A 23,157-nucleotide genomic window follows, 5' to 3' on the forward strand; every position below is an offset into this window, starting at 1 on the left:
CCAGTTTTTCCTGTGCTTTGGCTTTCCTCCTGACGGACACAATGCATTCTCATGTGATTGTGAATTGGTCAGTGACTTATAATGGAGAAGGGTACTGAGGCCTTGAAAAACCACCATGAGAGTACCAAGCACCTTTTGCCTTGGCTGACTAACAAACAGTCAAGGGCACTGGCAAGATCATGAATACTAATACCCTGAAAGAATGAAGTAAATACATTCTCTACAAAGACAATGCCTAAATAGCAATATACTGGAGAGCAGGAATGCCGCAACACTTAGAGAATGGCCAACCTATGCTAATATTCCAATTGCGATTCAGAAACTACAGATCGATTTTATTGATTCAAGAAATGCAGATATCTCTAAGGTAGGATTTTCTCCCCCCTCCCCTCCGTCCCCAATTACAGCTGACACTATTAAGTTGATTCAGAGGACAGAAAAGAGTCAACCACAGTACTTTATCATGTTCTGACACTTGGGCTATATATTTTTTTTCCGCATGACTATGCTTTTTGGCTCGCTAACGTGTATGTTTTGCACCTTGGCCCCAGAAGAACACTGTTTCATTCTGCTGTACTCTTGTATAGCTGAATGACAATTAAATTTGAATTTGATTTTATTTGAAACAACTTGCCTAGATTAGTTGGGGGTTAGTAGTAGGAGATTTGGCTTCCTGAACGCCATTCATGAACCCAACTGATTTTAAGCAGCTCCCCTCTATTATTTGTAGTTTAATTCCCTGAATACAATGGTATTTAACCTTGAGTCTAGAGATCAAGATCATATCAATAGCCCATACTTTTGACTATTAGCCCAATAACTGAGTAACTACACTACCAAGCATTTGTGCAGCAAAGCTAGTAGAGCTTCTGCCTCAACTCCAGAAACCTTGGCTCTGGTGTTGTGTACAGAGTCCGCATGTTATTCCTGAGATCAGGTGCTCTGATTTCGTCCCACATCCCAAAGAGACACATGGTTTGATAGGTTAATTAGGCACTGTTAACTGCCCTTAGTGTGTAGGAGTCAAATATAATCTGGAGGTGGTGGGGTGGAACTGGGAATGTGAGAAGACCAGATCCATGTAGGATTGGAATAAATAGGGTGTTGGGTTTTCAGTTGTCTTCAACAAAGCAAACAAGTTTTCTGGAAAGTTTGATGATGACCAGTTTTTTTAAGTGTGCAAAACTGTTATATCCACTTTCCAGTTGTCTAAATGAAGACCTCATCCAAGTTCTCCACAGTAGAGTTCCTTGTATCTCATCCCCTCAGCTACGTTTTTCACAGCACTTCTTGCCAGTGATTCACTGTGTGGTTTTCCTATCTCTAACCCAACTTCATGTGCACAAAGTAAGAATATTTGAGCTAGAACTTATGAGCTACATATTAAATCACAGTATGCCTCCGTCTTCATTATTTAATAACCAGACTGTACTTCTGAAAGCAGAAAAAGTGTTATGCTGAGAGTAAGCATGGTGATGTAAAGGGGTGAATGGAATGAGAGACAGCATGGAATAGGCCTTTCCATGCTGTATCTTTAAGGCATGCTGCCCAGCAACCCTTCAGATTTTATGCGTTGGTAATCATTTACCAAAATTCTCTAGACACTGGGCAGGTCCCAGTGGATTGGAAGACAGCAAATGTCACGCCACTTTTTAAAAAAAGTATGTAGGCAAAAGACGGGCAACTATAGGCCAGTTAGCTTAACATCTGTAGTCGGGAAAATGCTTGAAGCTGTCATTAAGGAAGAAATAGTGAAACATTTAGAAAGGAGTGGTTCCATTAGACAGACGCAGCATGGATTCAGAAAGGGCAGGTCCTGTTTGACAAGCTTACTGGAGTTCTTTGAGGACATAATGAGTGCAGTGGATAGAGGGGAACAGATGGATTTCGTATACTTGGATTTCCAGAAGGCGTTCAATAAGGTGCCGCACAAGAGACTTATAAACAAGATAGGGAAGCATGGAGTCGGAGGAAGTGTGTTGACAGGGATAGTGGATTGATTAACCAATAGAAGGCAGAGAGTTGGTATAAATGGGTGTTTCTCCAGTTAGCAGTCGGTGGTGAGTGGGGTGCTGGGCCCACAGCTATTTACCATTTACATTGATGATTTGGAAGAGGGGTCTGAGGGTAGCGTAGCAAAATTTGCTGATGACACTGAGTGGAAAAGCAAACTGTACAGAGGATGTGGAGAGGGATAATAGGAGGCAGGGTTTAAGGGTCTGCACAGCATTATGGGCTGAAGGGCCTGTACTGTGCTGTACTACTCCATGTTCTATATAGATAGTCTGAGTGAGCCAAGGTCTGGCAGATGGAATACAACGTTGGTAAATGCAAGATCATCCACTTTGGAAAGAATAATAGAAGAGCAGAATATTATTTAAATGGTGAAAGATTGCAGCTTGGTGCTGTGCAGAGAGACTTGAGAGTGCTTGTGCATGAATCGCAAAAAGTTGGCTTGCAGGTTATTAAGAAGGCGAACGGAATTACTAAAGAGATTGAATTCAAGAGCTGGGAGGCCATGCTGCAACTGTACAGGGTACTGGTGAGGCCGCACCTGGAGTACTGTGTGCATTTCTAGTCTCCATACTTGAGAAAGGATATACTGACTTTGGAGGCAGTGCAGAGGAGGTTCACCAGGTTGATTTCAGAGATGAAGGGGTTAACCTTGAGGAGAGATTGAGTCGCCTGGGACTATACTCTCTGGAATTCAGAAGACTGAGAGGGGATCTTATAGAAACAAACAAAATTTTGAAAGGGATAGATAAGATACTAGGAAAGTTGTTTCCATTGGTAGGTGAGACTAGAACTAGGGGGCATCGCCTCAAGATTCAGGGGTGAAGATATAGGATGAAGATGAGGAGAAACTGTTTTTCCCAGAAAGTGGTGAATCTTTGGAATTATCTGCCCAGAGAAGCAGTCGAGGCTTCTTCACTAAATACATTTAAGATACAGTTCAATAGATTTTTACATAGTAGGGGAATTAAGGGTTATGGGAAAAGGCAAGTAGATGGAGCTGAGTTTATGGATAGATCAGCCATGATCTTATTGAGTGGTGGGGTAGGCTCGATGGGCCAGATGGCCTACTCCTTTTCCTATCTATTATGTTCTTATGTTTACTCTGGCCTAATCATGGGACAATTTACAACGACCAATAAACCTACTAACCAGTAGTTTAACTAACTACTATGTACTGATCAGTATGTCTTTGGACTGTGGGAGGAAACCAGAGCAGCAGGAGGGAACCAATGTGGTCAAGGGGCAAACATACAAACTCCTTAGAGGCAGCAGCAGGAATTGAACCCAGGTCACCGGTACTGTAAAGTGTTATGTTAACCACTACACTACTGTGCTGCCACTAGAAGCCAAGTGATGAAGGCAAAGCAGAATTAAAGGAATAGGTACAAGTGTATCATTGTCTTCAACAACCTGTCTCACTACTAGCACGTTTACATTCCAGTTATGACAGGTATACACCAAGTTTTTTTGAATGTGATAAAGCCTATCCCAAGCCGCAAAAGTGAACCTCACTAGTCAGCAAATATGAAAAACATTAGTTAGCAACAGATCTGGATGAAGTTGAATAGCTGAGTGTGTGTAAAGTCTTTAGTAGTGGCAACAGTGCAACATGTAGAGGGCCTCACAAATGTCCAATCGGTATAATGGCCAAAAAAGATGGCTGTTAGATCAGTGGGAGCAGTAGACCCAGAAGCATTGAGTAAGATTATTTGTGAAGACTTCATATCCTTCCTTGGCCTCTGATGCAGTCATGACTGCTCCAATTTTGACCCAAATACTCTCATTTAATAGCAGGTCAAGCTGTTTTAGCCCCATTAATTAGATGTCACTGGCCCAAGTTTTATCAACTTGTCCCATAAGTGATGAAATTTGAAAGCAGGCACTTTGTAGAAACTGGGAATATCAGTGGAGCAGCAGTAATGTGAAAGTGTTTGCTCCTGACCCATAGAGATTATCGGCAGGTGATTGGTGGCAAGGTGATTCACCGAAGAGTGCTCAGAGCTGTATTGCAATGAGTAGCACATTGGATTTGAGGAAGTATTTACTGAGAACTTTTCATATTTTGCCTCCAGGTTCACTGCACACACCTTACATCTAGTCCCATAGATGTCTCCTTCACTTTTTTTTCCCCAACATTTGGCTGAAGGTTATTGGGTCCTCAATAGAAAAACTACTTTCTAACTTGTCAACCAAGGCCTCAAGTGCCATGCTGAAATTCAGGCTGGAACTCTCACCCGTTTTTCACCATTCTTTCAGTAATCTGTAAAGACCTTGGAATACTTTCCACCATCTACTCCATTCAAGTGCTGGTTTTGATCAACACAAGCTATCTTATTGCTGTGCAGTTTAAAGTCCCTTTGTGATGATGTACTAAGACAATTAATGGTACAATTTGTCATAGCTGGAAGTGGAGATCATGATAATCAGCAGGTAGGATGAATTCTATGCAGTCTGCCCCGGTCACATGAATGCAGGTTAGAATCACGCACTATGATTCTACTCTGCTTTCCAGCATTTATCAAGTAGGAAACCTTTGCATCTGAGTATGCATCTTGCCCATGAGACTCTGCTGTGATGAGCAGATTATAGCTCACCTAGATCACTATGGTACTTTTATTTTATTTAGAGAGACCCTTCTGACCCAGTGAGCCTGTGCCATCTAATTACACCCATATGAATACTTAACCTATCATCTGGAATGTGGGAGGAAACCAGAGCTCCCAAGGAAACCCACATGGTCACGGGGAGAACTTATACACTCCATACAGCAGGAGCCACCAACCTTTTTTGCACCACGGACCGGTTTAATATTGACAATATTCTTGCGGACCAGCCCGGGGGGGCATGTGGGTGTTAATATCGACCGGAATATAGGTGATAAGTCAACTATAAGTCACTTATAAGTGCCGAATACACTGAATTTCATTTCTAAAAGGGTTTATCTAATGAATTTAATATTAAACACACAGCGCATATTTACCTTGCATGAACATAGTGATAAGTCAATTATAACTCACTTATAATAGCATCATAACATTTTAAGTAACATTTGGATATTAAACACACAGCACATATTTTCCTCATATGAACATTGCAACACACCAATGAGAGGACAAGGTAAGGGCCGGAGGTCCCCGTACCGGGGCCGCAGCAGTCACAGTCCGGAGAGAGCAACTGACCGACCAAGGAGTGCGACAGGGCGTGTGCTCGCACCCCCCCCTTGTAGGTAGGTAGGATTTATCAGCCAACAAAAGTTTGGCTCGAGGGATGACTGTCAGTAGATCGCAGCGAGGTAGCTGCTCTGCTACTTACGAAACCCTGAGCCCGAATTAGGTCATTTGCAAATATTTTAGCACCGGGTTCCCCACAAATATTCAGTGTGCTAAACAGGTTTAGAGGCGGCACCCATCTGTCCGCGCTCCAGGCCAGTATCAACCGCACTTCTCGCCGGCCGTGCGAGGCAGCCGGTTACCCGAGACCAACCAGTGATCCCTGGCGCGAGGGTATCACTGCGCTTAGGTGACTGATGACCTTGCATGTGTTCAAGTTCAACAGTGGGTGTGACAGGGAATGAGGAAAGGTGCAGCTGACTCATATAATTTCATATCGACAAATCATATCCTTGCGGCCCGATAGCACATGCTTTGCGGCCCAGTGGTTGGGGACCACTGCCTTACAGACAACAGCCAAGAATGAACCCAGGTCTCTGGTGCTGTAAAGCGTTACACTAAAGTTACACTACCATGCCATAACTGGTGACAATCAATAGATAGTAGTCTATTGTCCTTATTTATATATTAGATGCAAATTTAAACTGAGTGAAATGTAGAATGTTCTTTGCATTTAACAAAGTATTCACTCCTCTATCTCAGCATTATAAAACAAAGTTGGTGCATGTACAATCACATAAAAGCAAAGACTCTCAGAGTATTTGTAACATGCTAGTCATAGGAACTTTTGAATCTTGATTCAGAGGCGATTCTCTAATACTTATGGTACACTAATTAGCTTCCTGATCATCATTCCCTTGCATTTCCCCCCCAATTTCAATATATTTCTTCTCCCCACCCTTTCTATTACCACTGCCGTCTCCTATTCTCTCAATCCAGCTGCATTATGTCTTCTCTCTCCCATCCTCATCACAGAATATTACTTCATTCTTGCTTCACTTAGGCAGGGCATAAAAGAAAAGAGATGAAGTGGGAAATCGCTGCTGGAAATAAAATGCTGTAGGCAAAGTGGAAGATACAGCAGAATTTTGCAAAAAAAAAGAGTAAATTTTTTTTGTATTCTTAATTATAAATGGCCTGCATTTGTGCCTCTAATCTTCTCAAAACTTTTTCTAAGAGCCCTATTGTCAGGTTAAAGGAGACATTAACTTAAGTACCTAGAATATGGTTTAAAGAGTGGTCAATAGAGAGTTAGGCTACATCCACACTAGACCAGATAATTTTGAAAACACTGGCTTCTCGTAAAAACAATAGGCGTCCACACTATGTGTTTTTGAAAATATCTCTATCCACACTGAAACGGAAATTTCAGCGAATCTCCTCCTTCTGCGCATGCACAGGACACATCTACCGAAAACAAGCGACATGTTTGGTGTCAAATCTCGCTGTAAAAGTGCACATTTGAGCAGTTACAGACTAGAAAAACTTAAATGACAGCTGTTGGCTCTTGCGCAAGAGAACTTAAAACGAAAAAAATCAAATAATGGAGCGTACGGCGGCAACCAACAGGGAGTTCACGGACAGATTGACCCGGCTGATGATGAACATTGAAAAACTGACTAACTCTGTTGCATTAATAATGCACCTTATTAAATGTATAAAACATGTCTGCATCAGTGTTATCTTGTATTTCCATACAATGTTACATTAGGCTGTTACACATCTATTGTCAGAGAAGTACTCGCATAAATAGGTAAACCATCTTCATACGAGCAAGGACAGAAAACAGGGCAAAGTGAGTACAGTATACTTATTTATTCAGTAAGTTATCAGTCAAAGTATTTGGTGAGTACATTTCTAACTCTTCTGGCTTCAGTCTCGTTGTCGTCTGTTCTGAAATTGTTAGGTTGCGTTCAAGAAAACAATGAAATTGCGCGCTGCTGTCTGACAGCGTTTTCAGATTTCTCCGGCTACCCTATCCACACTGATTTGCCCAAGCAGTGTTTTCAAAATTACCCACCCTGGAAAGCGTTTCTGAAAAGCTCCGGTTTCAGGGAACGAAAGCACCATTTTAGAGTGGACGGAGGGTAAAAACAAAGAGAAAAAGTTTTGGTTACGGATTTATCCGGTGTAGTGTGGATGTAGCCTTAAAGAGATGAGCAATTTTAGCAGCTTGAAACACTGGCGCCAATGATTCAGAGATTAAAATCAAGCATGATCATGAGACCAAAAGTGGAGGAGCATCAAATTTGTATAAAGCAATGTCTAAGCAATAGAACAGAACAGAAAGACCATGGTGACATTCTGCTTCACATTCCAATGTCCATGTGAAAACTAACTTACGACTTGGATGAAGTTGTAAAGGTCATTATAAGAAAAATGAGTAACTACTGATAGTTTCTAGGGAGAAACCACAAGTAATGAGAAGGTTCCATCATTAGGGACCCCCACCACCCAGGCCACTGCTGCTATTAGGAAAGTGGTACCAAGAACCTCAGGACTCTCAACACCAGGTTCAGGAACAGTTATCCCCTCTCAATCTCAGGCTCTTGAACCAAAGGGGGATAACTTCACTCAATTTCACTTGCCCCATCACTGAAATGTTCCCACAACCTATGGACTCACTTTCAAGAACTCCCATGTTCTTTAAATTTAATATGTATTTATTTTTGCATTTGCACAGTTTATTGTCTTCCACATACTCCCATGTTGATTCATTGATTCTACTATGGTTACTATTCCATTATGGATTTATTGATTATCCCTTCAAGAAAATGAACCTCAGTGTTGTCTATGGTGACAAATATGTACTGTAATAAATTCACTTAGAATTTTGAAGGTTATAGGGTTGTAAAAGTTACACAGGAAGAGGAAAGGCTACTGAGCGATCTGAAAACAAATGTGTTGTTTAAATGGAAGACAATGGAATTAATGCAAAACCAAGATTTAATTTATGTTAGGCTTCTGGCAGCAGAGCCTTAAATTATCTCAAAAAATCATATGCAGTCCATCATAATAGAAGAGAAAGACATAAATAAGGGCTATATCAGCAATTTAGAACAGTGGTAAATTAGAACATTACAGAAATTAGAAAACCTTAGTAGTGGCCTACATACATGACTAATACTCATCTCAGGATTAAACAAACAAGATTGTGAATAGTCTGATGTTCTTCCAGCAGCTGTTAGAAGGGATGGAGTCAGCAGCTTGGGAGCAACAGCTTCAGTCTTTTCAAAATTCAGCTGGAAGAAATATTTATTCATCTTTGATAGAATACTAAAATGGCAATCTCTAAACAACAAAGGGATTGAGAAAGATTGTTGTTTGGTTTAGGCCGTAAGACACTGAAACAGAATTAGGCCATTCAGCCCATCAAGTCTACTCCACCATTTCATCATGGCTGATCCTGGATCCCACTCAACCCCATAGACCAGCCTTCTCACCATATTCTTTGATCTGGTGAAGAGGGATGCTTATGTGAGAATGCTGTTCTTTGACTATAGCTCAGCATTAAACACCATAATTCCCTCCAGACTCAACAAGAAGCTCAGAGACCTCGGCCTTCATCCTGCCTTGTGTAGCTGGATCCTGGACTTCCCATCAGATGGCCAGCAGGTGGTAAGAGTGGGCTCCCTCACCTCTGCCCCTCAACACAGTTGCCCTTCAGGGCTGTGTCCTAAGCCCCCTCCTTTATTCTCTATCTACCCATGACTGTGTCACCACCCACAGCTCCAATCTAATTAAATTTGCAAATGACACTACACTGATTGGCCTAATCACAAATAATGAAGCGGCCTACAGAGAAGAAGTCACCAACCTGACACAGTGGTGTCAAGAAAACAACCTCTCCCTCAATGTTGCAAAAACAAAGCAGCTGGTTGTGAACTACAGGAGGAATGGAGACAGGCTATTCCCTATTGACATCAAAGGATCTGGGGTTGAGAGGGTGAACAGCTTTAAGCTCCTCAACATAAACATCACCAAGGATGTCACATGGTCTGTACATACCAGCTGTGTGGTGAAAAAGGCAAAACAGCGCCTCTTTGAAGGCTGGTTGAAGAAGTTTTTTCCACCAGGCCATCAGACTGCTTAATTCATGCAGATGCAACTGTATTTCTATGTTATACTGTTTGTTGTACATAATATTTATTATAAATTACTATAATTGCACATTTAGACAGAAACGTAAAGATTTTTACTCCTCATGTATATGAAGGATGTAAGTAATAAAGGCAATTCGATTAATTCCCTGACCAATCAGGAAACTACCAACTCCTGCTTTAAATATACCCACGGATTTGACTCCACCAGAGTCTGTGGCAGAGCATTCTACAGATTCACTACACTGAATAAAAAAGATTCCTCCTTACCTTTCTTCTGAAAGGTTGCCCTTCAATTCTCAGGCTGTGCCCTCTAGTTCTGGATGCCCCCTTTCCACATCCACCCCAACTAGCCCTTTCAACATTCACTAGGTTTCAATCAGATTCCCACACATTCTTCCAAATTTCAGAGAGTACAGGCCCAAAGCTGCCAAATGCTCCACATATGTTAACCCCTTCATTCTCGGAATCATCCTCGTGAACCTCCACTGGACACTCTCCAATGACAATATATCCTTTGAGTCAGGATGGGGCCCAAAATTGTTGACAATACTCCAAGAGCAGCCTGACTAGTGTCTTATTAAGCCTCAACATTATCTCCTTACTTTTATATTCTATTCCCCAACCTATAAATTAACCTTCTGGGAGACTTGCATGAGGCCTCCCAAATCCCTTTGCACCTTTGATGTTCGAACTTTCTCCCTATTTAGATCATAGGCTGCACTACTGTTCCTTGTACCAAGATGCATCATCATACATACTCCATCTGTCACTTTTATGTATTCTAATATGTATTCCATCTGTCACTTTTTTGCCCATTCTTCCAACTTGTCTAAGCCTTGCTACAATTGTATTGCTTCCTTGGTACTACCTACCCCTCCACTCATCTTCGTATCATCCGCAAACTTTGCCACAAAGCCATCAATTCCATTATCTAAATCACTGATAAACAACATGAGAAGTAGCGGCCCGAATACTGACCTCTGAGGAATACCATTAGTTACTGGCAGCCAACCAGAATAGTCCCACTTTATTCCCACTCGCTGTCTCCTGCCTGTCAACCATCCCTCTATCCACACCAGTATCTTTCCTGTAATCCCATTGGATTTTATCTTGTTAAGCAGCTTCATGTGTGGCACCTTATCAAATGCCTTTTGCTGGTACATATGAAAACTAGCAGTATTTTTGATGAAGTTGTGAAGGTCTCTACGTAAATGAGGAAAAGGAGGACATGCTAATCGTTCATTGGGGAACACCAAAAGTAATGACATAACCTTGAGAGGCGGAAGATATGAATAGAACCAGGTAAATGAAGACAATTCAACTGAGAATGATAAATAGTGGAAAGACTGTGCCTAAAGCTGCAAATTAATGAGAAGTTTGGGATGGGAATGGAATGCTGAGCTATATTATCCTTATAATTTCAAGTATTTCATAAATGACTGATAACAAGTTTGATTCTGTGATACGGCGGGAATGTGACAGCACTAATTAAAAAAAAATCAAACAAAATTGTGCGAATATTTAAAGCTATATGAAATGTTGGTTAGAGATGGAATTTTTTGCACAAAATTGAACGAATTAAGATTTCTATTGAGAAAAGCGATTAAGGAATACCTTGAGGGACAATGCCTACGTGTCAGCTTACAATTGGACTAAGAATACAAGCTTGAGGGGCAAGCATAGTGAGAAAGGGATCAAGGGGGAAATGTGCAGGAGTGGAATTGTAGAAAGATTAAGTTTAAGCTTGGACTGGAAAGGAGATCATTACATGATATGCTGTGTTCTTACCTTCCACAGTGCACCACTACAGCAACTAGGTCATACATTCTATCTGGATTAGTAGCATCCCCTGACGTGTTGAATAATCGGAGTTCCAAAGGAAAGACTACTCTGTAAGATAACTTTGTGTATCGATGTAATTGATCCATATATTTAAATCTTTTCAGATGAAGAGCTAAAATCATAGGAAGCTTTTTTACTTTCATCCTGCAAAATGACAAAGAGAAGGAAAAGTGACAAATGCTACAATACACAAAGCTAACATTTTAACATAATCTAAATGTCTGTTCGAGTCATCCGTTTAGGCACAAAATGTTTTGTACGTTTATATTATACACCTAAATTGCATAACTACTGACAATTATGGGATCTCTACTTTCATCCTCTTCATTCAAGTAGCACATGCTAGTACCACGGGTCAAGGTGCATGCTGCCGATCTAAAGCTACGACCATTAAACACAGGAGTAGAATCAGGCCATTCAGCCCATTGAGTGTTATCTGCCATTCAATCATGGCTGATTTATTACCCCCTCAACCATATTCTCCTGCTTTCTCCCCACAACTTTTGACACCCTTTTTAATCAAGAACCCATCAACCTTTGCAAAATACAGCCAATAACTTGGACTTGTACTACCTCTATGTTAGTGATGTTGTGAAAAGATCTGTATGGCATAACTTTCATTCATATAGGAGGAGTTAAGGATACTTCCTTCTACATCTAACAGATAAACATTTTTAAAGTTCAACTTGTTCCAATAAAAGGAACTCAATTTCCTCCTCTAAAATTATTTAACACAGTATTTTAATAGAGTAATTTCCATTTCCTCTTTTACCAGGAAACAAGTTTTAAGTATTCAGCAAGTAGCATTTAATTGTTAAATTGAAAGCATACTCAACATTAACTCAACTATGCACAAAAGTGAAATGATTATTGTGTGTAGTTTATAGTAGTGATACACCCCAGTCCATCACAGAAAAAGCCCTCCTCACCGTTGACCACATCTACAAGTACTGCCACAAGAAAGCAGCATTCATCATCGATCCCCACCACCCAGGCCAAACACACTTCTTAGTGCTACCATTGAGGTACAGGAACACTACCAGGTTCAGGAACAGTTATTACCCTTCAACCATCAGGCTCCTGAACCAGTGTGGATAACTTCACTCATCTAACACTGAACTGCTTCCACAGCCTGTGGGGTCACTTTCCAGGACTCTACACCTCCTTCTCAACATAATTTGTTTATTTATTTGTGTTTTTGTATTTGCATTCTTTGTTTGTCAGGTCTTGTTTATGCAGTTTTTCATATTCATTGTTGTGTTTCTACTGTGAATGCCTGCAAGTACCGTAATGCATATATGTATTTTAACAATAAATTTACTTTGAACTTTAAAGGTATACTTGCATTCCAGTTATATTGATGGAGGACCCAACTTAGCAGAATCTGAACTTTCAGAAAACTTTAAGAAAATTATCCTTGATCTTCCACTCCAAAATTTCCAAACTCATTTGCATCCAATTATATTTCTTACAAGGAAGTGGAGAAACAGAGGCACAAAACTATAAATTCCTAAAATTTGCTCAACATCAGCAAATGTTAAAGGTAAATCATCGACCTCACAAAGTATATTTGTAGAGTGATCAGATCAGAAAAAAAAGTGTTTGTCATCATGCTGACTATTTCCTCAGTCTAAAGATAACTGAAAGAATGTCCCTCTCTGGAAGTGGCTAAGTTCTCATATTAATGTCAATGATTCAGAGTATAATTTTAAATCAAACACAGACTAAATTTGAAAAAAAAACACTATTTTAAGATGGTAACCAGTTATGTATTTTAGGAAAAACTTGCTAATATAACATTAAATGCTGATGAACTATTTTATCCAGTACATTGGTGCTGCTTCTGCAGGCATAGAGAATTTGAAAATTTCAGTGCTTCCACTGCCAATTTCTACTCGGCTCTTCTTTTTCACATTATCTCTGTTTTCTTCCCCTTCTGGATCTCTCTGCCTCTATCTGAAGCCATAGCCCAGCCCACAGACCCCTCAGCTATCCTGATTATACTTCTTCCCATCTTCAAAGTTCAGAGTAAATGTATTATCAAAGCACATATATGTTACCATATACTAACGGGAGATTTATTTTCTTGGAGGCATTTACAAAGATATAAAATAGAAGTTTTCAAAAAAAACTATACAAGAAGTGACAAACGCCAATGTGCAAAACATAACAAACTGCAAATAAAAATAACACTGAGAACCTGAGTTGTAAAGAGTCTGAGAAAGTGAGCTTGTAGATCGGAGAATCAATTCAGAGTAGAGCTGAACAAAGTTATCCACACCAGGTCAGGAGTCCAATGGTTCAAGGTTTCCTGAACCTAGTGATATTGGACCCAAGGCTTCTGTACTTCGGATACAACGGTAGAAGCGAATACAGAGCATGGCCTGAATGGTGGGATTTTCGATGATGGATGCTACTTTCTTGTGACAGCTCCCCATGCAAATGTACTCAATGGTGGAAGCGCTTCGCCTGACAGACAATCTGAGGAATAATGATACTGACTAGGGTCATCTGTCTTGTACAGACACTACCTAGAAAGCAGCAATAGGCAAACCGCATCTGTAGAAAAATATACCTAGAACAATCAGTCATGAATAGAGAATCAGATTAAAGATGGAAGACAATGATCACCCACATCATGATGATGAACCTTAAAAACTAGTTTTGAGACAGAGATTACTTCAGATGAGTCTTGAATAAAGATAGATATGAAAAGTAAATCCTTCAAAAAAAATTTGGAATAGATATGTCATATATACATCAAAAGAAAATAGTTAAATGAAATTAAATGAAAAACAAGCCAGTTTCCAAAAAACTATTTGCTGTAAATTGTATAGCTACCAATGAATATTTAATACATCAGCTTTTTTTTATATTACAGTTTGCAATGTATTCAGTTCCACATCACCAACACAGTGACAACAAAGCAATTTTAAAAATCTGCAGAAACCAAAATAAGACTAAGAGCTCCCTTGCTTACAAGGTGCAAGAATCTCAAAAAAAAACTGGGAATCAGTAAAATGAGTACTTTTGTGTTACATGATGTGTTTCCTTTGAGGACCTGAGAGAAAAGACTTTTTTTAAAGCAGGAAAACCTAATTGGACATTTTTGTCTGAAGATCTGTCAAATACAATCACATAGTTTGGATAAGAAAAACATCATCATTGCCAGAACCAGAAAGAGGGAAGACATCTTGTGCAAGCACTTATGAACATGAATTCCTTATCTGAAAATAAATAAGGACAGCAATTTACAAAACTGATTAAACTGGGCTAAATAAAAATTCTGTAATTGTATGCATTCAATTTTAGAGTAACTATTTCAAAAGTTCAGTTAAAGTTGTCCTTTATTTACACATCAGACAAGGCAGAGAATGTGGTTGGAAGAGATAATAAATCAGCCATAACGTGCAGAAGACATAATAGCCCAAATGTCTACTTCTGCTCCCGTGTCTTATGGTCTTACCGGATTTCCAAAACTTTAGAAAAATAACTGATTTAAATTAAATCTGAAATAATATACAGAATCCATGGAAAACTTCCAGATTCGAAACTGTGTACAGTTTATGACTACTTCTTCTTCTGAGAATTAAAATTAACTCACTGCATAATATGTTAATAAATAATAACATTATTTACAGCACATTAATGGTTCATTGAAATCTTACCTTTTCTGAGCTTCTTGTTTACTGCAGCACACCTCACAGTAGTATTTATATTCACTACACAGTGTCTCTGTATTACTAAACCCCCTGCACAAAAAACACAAATCTCTGTAATAATCTGAAATACTTAGGAATATTAATTTTTTTTAAAAGATGAAGATTAACTATAATTTTTAGAAGCCATTTATAAAGCTCTGGTCTAATTATTTAACATGCAATATTTGTAACAATTATGTGCTGCATTCTTTAAAAAATCTACAAAGCTATTTAAACATTTTACTTAGCATACCTCAAGCAATGCGTAATTGAAGTGTTCTGCTCCACATCAACAGATAGGTCTAAAAAGTCTTCATCTTTGCTACTTACCTGTGAAGTAGGGACAATTTAATTACTAATAGTAGGAAGGAACAATGCAATACTCTGAAATTATTGAAATACAATACATAATAGAAATTTATTTCCCAGTGTTCAGTGGTTGGTTAAATGAATGGAAATTGAGTTCTGTGTTTAAAGCAAAACAAATTAAACCATTATTCAAACATGTATTAAAAAGGTATTTCAAGAAAAAGAAAATGTGAAAAGTGCAGGAACATGGTATTACATTAGATACTCTGATGTGGAGCTAGCATTGGCACAACTGAACAAGTGATATCCAATGGAATTCGTGCCACTATAGCCAATGAATGGGGTGCAAACATAAGCTTTTGACAATTATCTGACAAGTTAGTCATTCACTCCACCTCTTCCTCATTCTTTAAACTAAATCAACATTCAAAAACAAAAACTTGAAAATAATAAAGTTTGACCAATTTTAAAACTTAAGTTCACTTACAGTTTCACAGTTAAGACACCTGGTTTCATTAGTTAATGTTCCTTGAAACATCTCATGCACCCAAGTTGGTTCCAGTACATCATTACCATTGTCATCATTAATACAACCATTATGTAGCTGTCCATTTTGTTTCTCTTGCTTTTTCTCTTCCTGCAGGATATCAGCAATAGTGTTTAACAGATAGTTCAGGAACTCATGAGCATCTTGCTGCATGTAATTATCAAAAAGTTCTGAAACAATAAAAAAGTTCAGTGATGAAAACTTCGGACTGTATGAATAGGGAGATTAACATGACGCAATAAAACTTAATTTAAACTACTCAATTTATACTACCAGCTATGATCTTTAACAGTCAAGTCACAAAAATTAAAAACAAAAGATGCTGAAAATATTCAGTGGACCAGGCTGCATCTGCGGGAAAGGAAACTGAGTTAACATTTCAGACAAAAGACCTTTTGTCAGAGCTGGTCTTCAACCCAGAATGTTAACTTGTTTCTCTTCACACAGATGTGGCCTGGCATGCTGAGTTTTTTCAGAGTTTTCTGTTTTTATCTTAGCACACCTAATAGAAACAAATTAATAGAAACAAATATTTTATATCTTGAAATTGCCAAGTAATAACTGCCTCTAATATAAATAATCTAATCACCTATCATTGACATCAAAAACTCTACCATAGCCAAATTTCAGAATCAACACCCTTGGTGCAAAATTAACCAGAAACCCTACTGGATTGGTCATATTTATTCTGTTGTTGAAAGACAGGTCAGAGTCATTACCGTACATGATGTTACTCAGCTCCTATAACACCAAAGTTTTTTCCACCATCGGGCACCACCATAGGCACGAATCAAAAGTATAACAATATACAATCATCTACCTAAATGCAGCTCAATCAAGACTCAAAGCTCTCACCCAGGTCCCTTGCTTTCAGCTCCCTTTTTTTTCTGGTAGTAGGCATTATTATCCTCTGTTGCTAAGTGTATTCACAGTCTGGGAGTTTGACTGTCCTGACCTATACTCTTTATATTGTGTTGTGGTCGGTCTGGAGTTGTTGTTTTTTTTCTTGTGTTGTGGGGCTTGGGGAGGACACTAAGCTTACTTGTCTTTAATTTAGGTGCTTTTTTGTTAAATTCTCTTCCTTTGTAGCATATTGTTATTGTATGCTTAATTTTGCACTGTATTAATGCTCCTCATTGGGATTTGGGGTTTTTAATTTGTAAAATGTTTTGAAAAACTAATTAAAATTTTTTTTTTTTTTAAAAAAGCGCACTCACCCAGGACAAAAAAAGCCTACATCCACCATTTTAAGCATTTGTTCCTTCCAACAATAGAATATCACGGCATTAGGAGAACAAGATCCAGTAACATTCAAAGATTACTTTGATTTGTGAACATGACTTTGCCTGGGTGGAAATCTGAAAGAAGCTTTGAGTAAGCTAACCGGTACAGATGCTCAAGGATGGGAGATCAGCCAATAGTTAAGAACAGTCAAGTCTAAAGATTACAAAGATGTGGATAAATATTTCAGCTGTGCTCAAAAGGAAATAGAGATGAAAACTAACGTTGTCTTGGAAGCAGAAGCAAGCCATCTTTGAGAAGAAAAGAGTATGCAAAGCATCTCAGACCAAGTTTGAATAGGAAAATAAGGTCAAAACTGTCAGGACAGGTGGTGGAAAGAAAACAAAATAGGAAGAAAAAAATACTCTTCCTTAAAACTCCGATAATCTGGCACACTCAGGACTTTGGTGGTTATGTATTAGGAGATATAACTCCTATCAATACCTGCAAACAGATTTATTTTTCCACATATTACAAAGTATAATAAATTTTCCATGGTCCCCCGAGCTAGATACCAAAACATCACTTACAAACAATCAATACTATTTATTAGTTTTTTACTCAGAGACTGGGATATTCAGGCAATCTGTACTCATCTGATTTATTAATTACTGTGCATCTGAATATTAAAATCAAGAGATTACTGCAACACCAAAGATAGACAAATTGTTTTCCTCAATGACCTGCACAACAATCAATCATCCCCACTTATATTGTCAGCAGCTTTAATGTTTAATTTTAAATTATTGCTCATTTATATTGAGTGTATACCTGGTAATGATAATCAATTTGAAAAGATACAATTTCCTTTTTTTTAAAAAAAAATTACCATTTTCTTTTCGTAGTCTTGTTATGAATTTCTTGGGAGGTATTACACCAACTTTCTTCTTTTGTGTGGCTATGTTATGGAAGAGATCTGCCAAGCACGTGAGTAGATTTTCCTTTCTCCTTGGCTGATTCTTGTAGGCTAGAACTTTCTCTCGAAATGGTCGACAAAAATAAAGTGCCTGGAGGACTGAATTACAGTAGCAGGTGTTCCCAAACTGAAATGAGAGGACAAAACTAGTTGAAATTTATCACAAAGTAGTGCCAAAAGCAGTTACTTAAAATACATTTTCACAAAGTTGCACAAGAATATGTTCATACTTCAAGCCTCCAGAAATTACGAAAATTGTAATAAATTGTTAAGTGAAACATCATTTTTAACTTTTGTTTCCAATCCAGGAAGAGTAAAAGGGATTCAAAATTCTAAGTAAATTTATTATCAAAGTACAATATACAGCCCTGAGATTAATTTTCTTCTAGACATATTCAATAAATCTATAGAATAACCATAACAGAATTAATGAAAGACCGCTCAACTAGGGTGTACAACCAGCATGCAGAAGTCCGTAAACTATGTAAATACAAAAAGAAATAATAATAATAAATATTGAGGAAAAAAGATGAAGAGTCCTTGAAAGCAAATCTGTTGGTGTGGGAACATTTCAGTGATGGGGTAAGTGAAGTTGAGTGAAGTTATCAATTTGGTTCAAGAGCCTGATGGTTGAGGAGTAGTAACTGTTCCTGAAGCTGGTGGTGCGAGTCCTGAGGCTCCTGTACCTTCTTCCTAATGGCAGCAGCAAGAAGAGAGCATGACCTGAGTGGTTGGAGTCCCTAATGACGGATGCTGCTTACCTGCGACAACATTTCATGTAGATGTGCTCAATGCTTGGGAGGGCTCTACCCACAGTGGACTGGTCCATAGTCACTACTCTTTGTTGAATTTTCTGTTCAAGGACATTGGTGTTTCCACACTAGGCTATGATGCAGCCAGTCTACGTAGACGCTTTGTTAAAGTTTTAGATGTCGTGTCAAATCACCGCAAACTCCTAAGGTGTACAGGGGCTGCCGTGTTTCCTTCATAATAGCACTTACCTGTTGGGCCCAAGTTGCTGTTATGTATTATGTACACATGTACAATTAACATTGTGCACAAGATATTTTTCTTAAGTTGTTTAAAAATATTTGGTCACTTTTCTAAATTCTTCATGGAAGCCACGTACAAATTACAAATGTTAAGATAAATGCATAAACTTAATAGAGCTACAATCAAGAAATGTATATCAGCCTACTAACACACTTCATGCTCAGAGCTTCTTGCTTCCAATGAGTCTTGTCCTCTGCAATTAACAGGCTAAACTTGGATCTGCCCAATAGGATTGGAATAGATCCAAGTTTATCAGAGTATGTCAGTGGAATAGGGACCAGATGCTGAAGAATTTGAAGTGGGAAGAGGCAGACCTTTGGATAAATATTCTGCTTACTCCTCTTAATTCAGTAAGAATGTTTTAATAAATATATTTTTTAAAATCACAGTTATGTGATGCAGTATTGGGTAGACCTGGGCATGTTGAATTCAAACTAATGCATCGTTTGTGTACATGCATGACATTGTAGGTGGTGGTTTTCGCATTAGGCATGTCTAAGTAAAGGCAGAAGACTTTAGCAATGCATCATGGGAGTAGGAACATAATCATGAATCACACAGGAAATTGTCTCCCTCAGACTGGCACAAATTAGTCAGGCAAAATTTCTTTCAAGTAGTGCAGTTCTTCTCTTAAGCTATAATAATGCCAAATTGCTCGATGACCTTCTTAACCATTCAGCACTCCTGCCTGAGATTCTAGTCTGACACTAATTTAAAAGTATTATGCTGTTATCATTAACCACCTGATTTGCTACAGCCCATGTGCTGAGGTAATCTGATAGTCCTCAAAATTCTAATATTTATACAATATAAAGCAACGTTTCTTCAAGTCAGTGTGGTAAAGAGCAATGCGTATTTGCAGCAGGTTCAGGAAATAATGTAAACGATGAGCTGGCATGTTGCCATGGTGTGTTTATAAATGGGACATACTGTAGACTGGGTGCTGAGTGAGAAGCTTCTTCTAGTGTTATTGAAATTACACTCAAACAAGTTGAAAGTATTCTTTCACAGCTTTACCTTGTACGCAATGGAAATGATTAGGGGACTCAGCAGTGACTCAGGTGCCAAAAACAATACTTACCTTCCCAGCTTTTCTTTTAGCCAGTGTTTATGTGGCTATTCCAGTTAGGTCAATACTAAAGCTCAAGTTCATAGGAATTTCAGTCATGAAATTGTCATTAAACTAAAGATAAGGTTGAATCCTCTGTTGGAGATGGTCTCTGCCTTTCATTCCTGTGGCATGACGATTACTTACAGTGCATCAACCCATGACCAAGTTGTGCCTAGGTTTCTTTACTGCCAAAATTGCTCAATTCATCAGCAAATTTCCCCATTTTAAGCTAAACACAGAAAATGCTGGAGGAACTTAGCAAGTTGGGCAGCATCTATGGAAGGGAATAAATAATCGATGTCTAGGTCTCAGGTTGGAGGAGAAATATCTCATATTAAGTCCAATCTCAGGTTCAAGGAGCAACACCTCATTTTCCATCTGGGTAGCCTCCAACCTGATGGCATGGAGATTGATTTCCTTGAGTATTTTCTCCTCCATTTTCTCTTTTTCCATTCTCCATTCTGACCCCTTCTTTTCTCATCTGTTCATCCCCCTTTCCTTTCATCCATAACCCATTGTCCTCTTCTCTGAGAGGCCTCTTTATTCAGCCTTTTACCATTTTCACCTATCCCTTTCAGCTTCTTACTTCAAATTCCCCTCCCAGCTTCTGGTTTCATCCAGCTCCCACCCACCCAGTCTCACCTATCACCTGCCACCTTGTAGTCCTTCCCCTCCTCCACCTTCTCATTCTGATGCCAGTTCCCCTTCCTTTCCAATCCTAACGAAGGATCTAAACCCAAAATGTCAACAACTGATTCCTCTCCATAGATGCTGCCTGACTTGCTGAGTTATGTATTGCTCAAAATTTCCAGCATCTGCAGAATCTCTTTGATTTTAGGCAGTTGAAAATGTTTGAGGTTTGTCCATTTTCCTGATATCCTGGAGTTGAGATGACTGGCTTCCAACTACAATCACCTCTTTGTGAGATGAACATCTCTACTAAATCTAGAATTTTTCTCTCTGTTCGGACCGATATTAGTTTTACCCGGGCTCCAGCATGCCAAATATGTTCAAATGCTACCTTTATGTCATGGACAGTCACTCTCACAGAAAGAATGTAGTTCTTTTATTCATGTTTGTTCCATGGCTAAGGAGGTTTGGTGACAATTACAAATCCAAATAGATGTATGGGTTTGTGCTACTGGATGACATTGCCAGTGACACCATTCAGAGCAGACTGATAGGCCAGAAATTAGCTGGAGTGAATTTATCCTCTTCCTTTTCTAATGGTCAAGACATCACTGAACAGTTTTGCATATTAGTAACAGTCCTTAACAGCCCAGAATGGCCAACTCTGGGGCACAAGTGGTCACAAGCCTGGAATGTGTTCCATAGACTCAGTGTTTTCTTTGCGCAGTCAGAGCGAATTAAATGGCTGAAAACTAATACTGATCACTGAGATGGATTATCCATCCATTACCTCTTGCTGAAGATTGTTTCTTCAGACACATCCTTTGCACTGAAATAGTAGGGTCTGCCATCAATGAGAATGGGAATAATTTTGAAACCATGTCAAATTAGTTCTGCTGAGTTTGCATGGACTGCATCAAAACAATAGCACAATTTAGCAGAAACTTCAACCAAAATTTAACAAGACTTCTTGATGGTTCAATAGGTAAATACATTAATTTGACATAGTCGTAACTGTTCTAACAGGCAAAAGTCACCTTTGACATCTAGTTTGCACTTGTCTTAATTATACTGATGGTGGAAAATTATTAGTCAGCAATCTTGCTGGAACTTAAGTTGAGTGATTAATGATGAGAGTATAGTGTTGACTATCAAGAAAGTTCATGACAGGTTCCATTAATATAACAGCTTAATCGTTAACTTTCCACTTTGCTCATGGAAAAGCAGGCACATGGGGAAGCTCTTGGAGGATTGAACAAACACACTGAGGTATAGCATAGCATGACTGCTTTCAAAGGGGATGATGGTGTTGAGACTTAATGAACTAAGTGGAAAGTCTCATTTGTACTCTACTTTTGACCTCCTAGAAACCCATTTCAGAGGTCTGCTCTCTTTTCCCAAGTACTTTATTTTTATTCTCATTCTACGTGAGGTGCATGCTCCTTCCGAACAGTTTACTTTTTGCAAAATACAGGATGTACCATTGAAGGTTCAGGAGTGCCAATCTACAGCATTCTTTTCCTCACTGGAGGTACAACTAAATTACATTTACCCTCTCTGCCAAATGAAATTTCAAAAGTTTGAAATATCACCCAGAATGAAATCAAACTTTATTATTGATCCATTTATAAATTCTAGTTAGCAACCTCTTTAAAAATACTTCAATCACAATGATATAATCAGCATTGATCTGTTGGTGCCATTTTGAAATTTCAGATACTTACATTGACTAAACCAAAATAATGCTCATTGATTGGAAACTGTTCAGGCCCAATCTCTTTCTCCAGAGCAGAGGCATTGATGCCCTAGGAAAAAGATAGAAAAATAATTGTTTTGATTGATTATAAGCAAAGAAATCAAAGTACAAGCAGACTGCGCTTCTGGAAGATCCTAGACAGAATCTGTAATTTGTGATATTTTCACACAGTATCTAAAGTTCAAACAACACAGACAAAATGCTGGTGGAATGCAGCAGTCCTGCTGTGTTCCACCAGCACTTTGTGTGTGTTGCTTGAATTTCCAGCATCTGCAGATTTCCTCGTGCTTGCGTATCTAAAGTTCAAAGTTCAGTGCAAGTATAACTTACAGATTTTCCCAAGACACAAGATGGCCCACTAAAGTGCTATGTTTGCACTTAATGTGAATAGTATCTCATTTCTGATCAGGACTTTAATAAGCACAGAGCTGCTTACAGTTCCACGAGGATAAATGGCAAGGGATTACTTATTTACACGACTTCAAAACTCAGCTGAGGAATGCTTCTGATGATGAATAAACAATTTAATTAAGTGTTAACTGTTCTCTCAACCAAAACTCCTGAATTTTTTCAGATATTACTAAGCAACTACAAGACCCAATATACTGTTATTGGCAGAGTAAGCCATGTAAAAAATGTTAAACCATAACTCCCTCTTCATATGTCTTTTAATATTTTTGGGGGTTTTAGGACTTGAATCTTTGAACTGAATTATTCAGGTT

General features: G+C 38.7%; 1 protein-coding gene across 1 annotated transcript in view; it reads right to left on the reverse strand.

Moving 5' to 3' along the window:
• usp12a (ubiquitin specific peptidase 12a) overlaps nt 1-23,157 on the reverse strand; it is a 51,114-nt gene that overhangs the window by 7,892 nt on the left and 20,065 nt on the right. The window contains exons 2-7 of the mRNA XM_073043802.1: nt 22,404-22,484; nt 17,799-18,012; nt 15,629-15,858; nt 15,086-15,162; nt 14,800-14,883; nt 11,078-11,275 (exon numbers count right to left, since the gene is read on the reverse strand). Coding sequence (XP_072899903.1) covers nt 11,078-11,275; nt 14,800-14,883; nt 15,086-15,162; nt 15,629-15,858; nt 17,799-18,012; nt 22,404-22,484 — 884 coding nt within the window. The remainder of the gene's footprint in view (nt 1-11,077; nt 11,276-14,799; nt 14,884-15,085; nt 15,163-15,628; nt 15,859-17,798; nt 18,013-22,403; nt 22,485-23,157) is intronic.

Source organism: Hemitrygon akajei, chromosome 4 (assembly GCF_048418815.1).
Source record: "Hemitrygon akajei chromosome 4, sHemAka1.3, whole genome shotgun sequence".
Taxonomy (NCBI): domain Eukaryota; kingdom Metazoa; phylum Chordata; class Chondrichthyes; order Myliobatiformes; family Dasyatidae; genus Hemitrygon; species Hemitrygon akajei.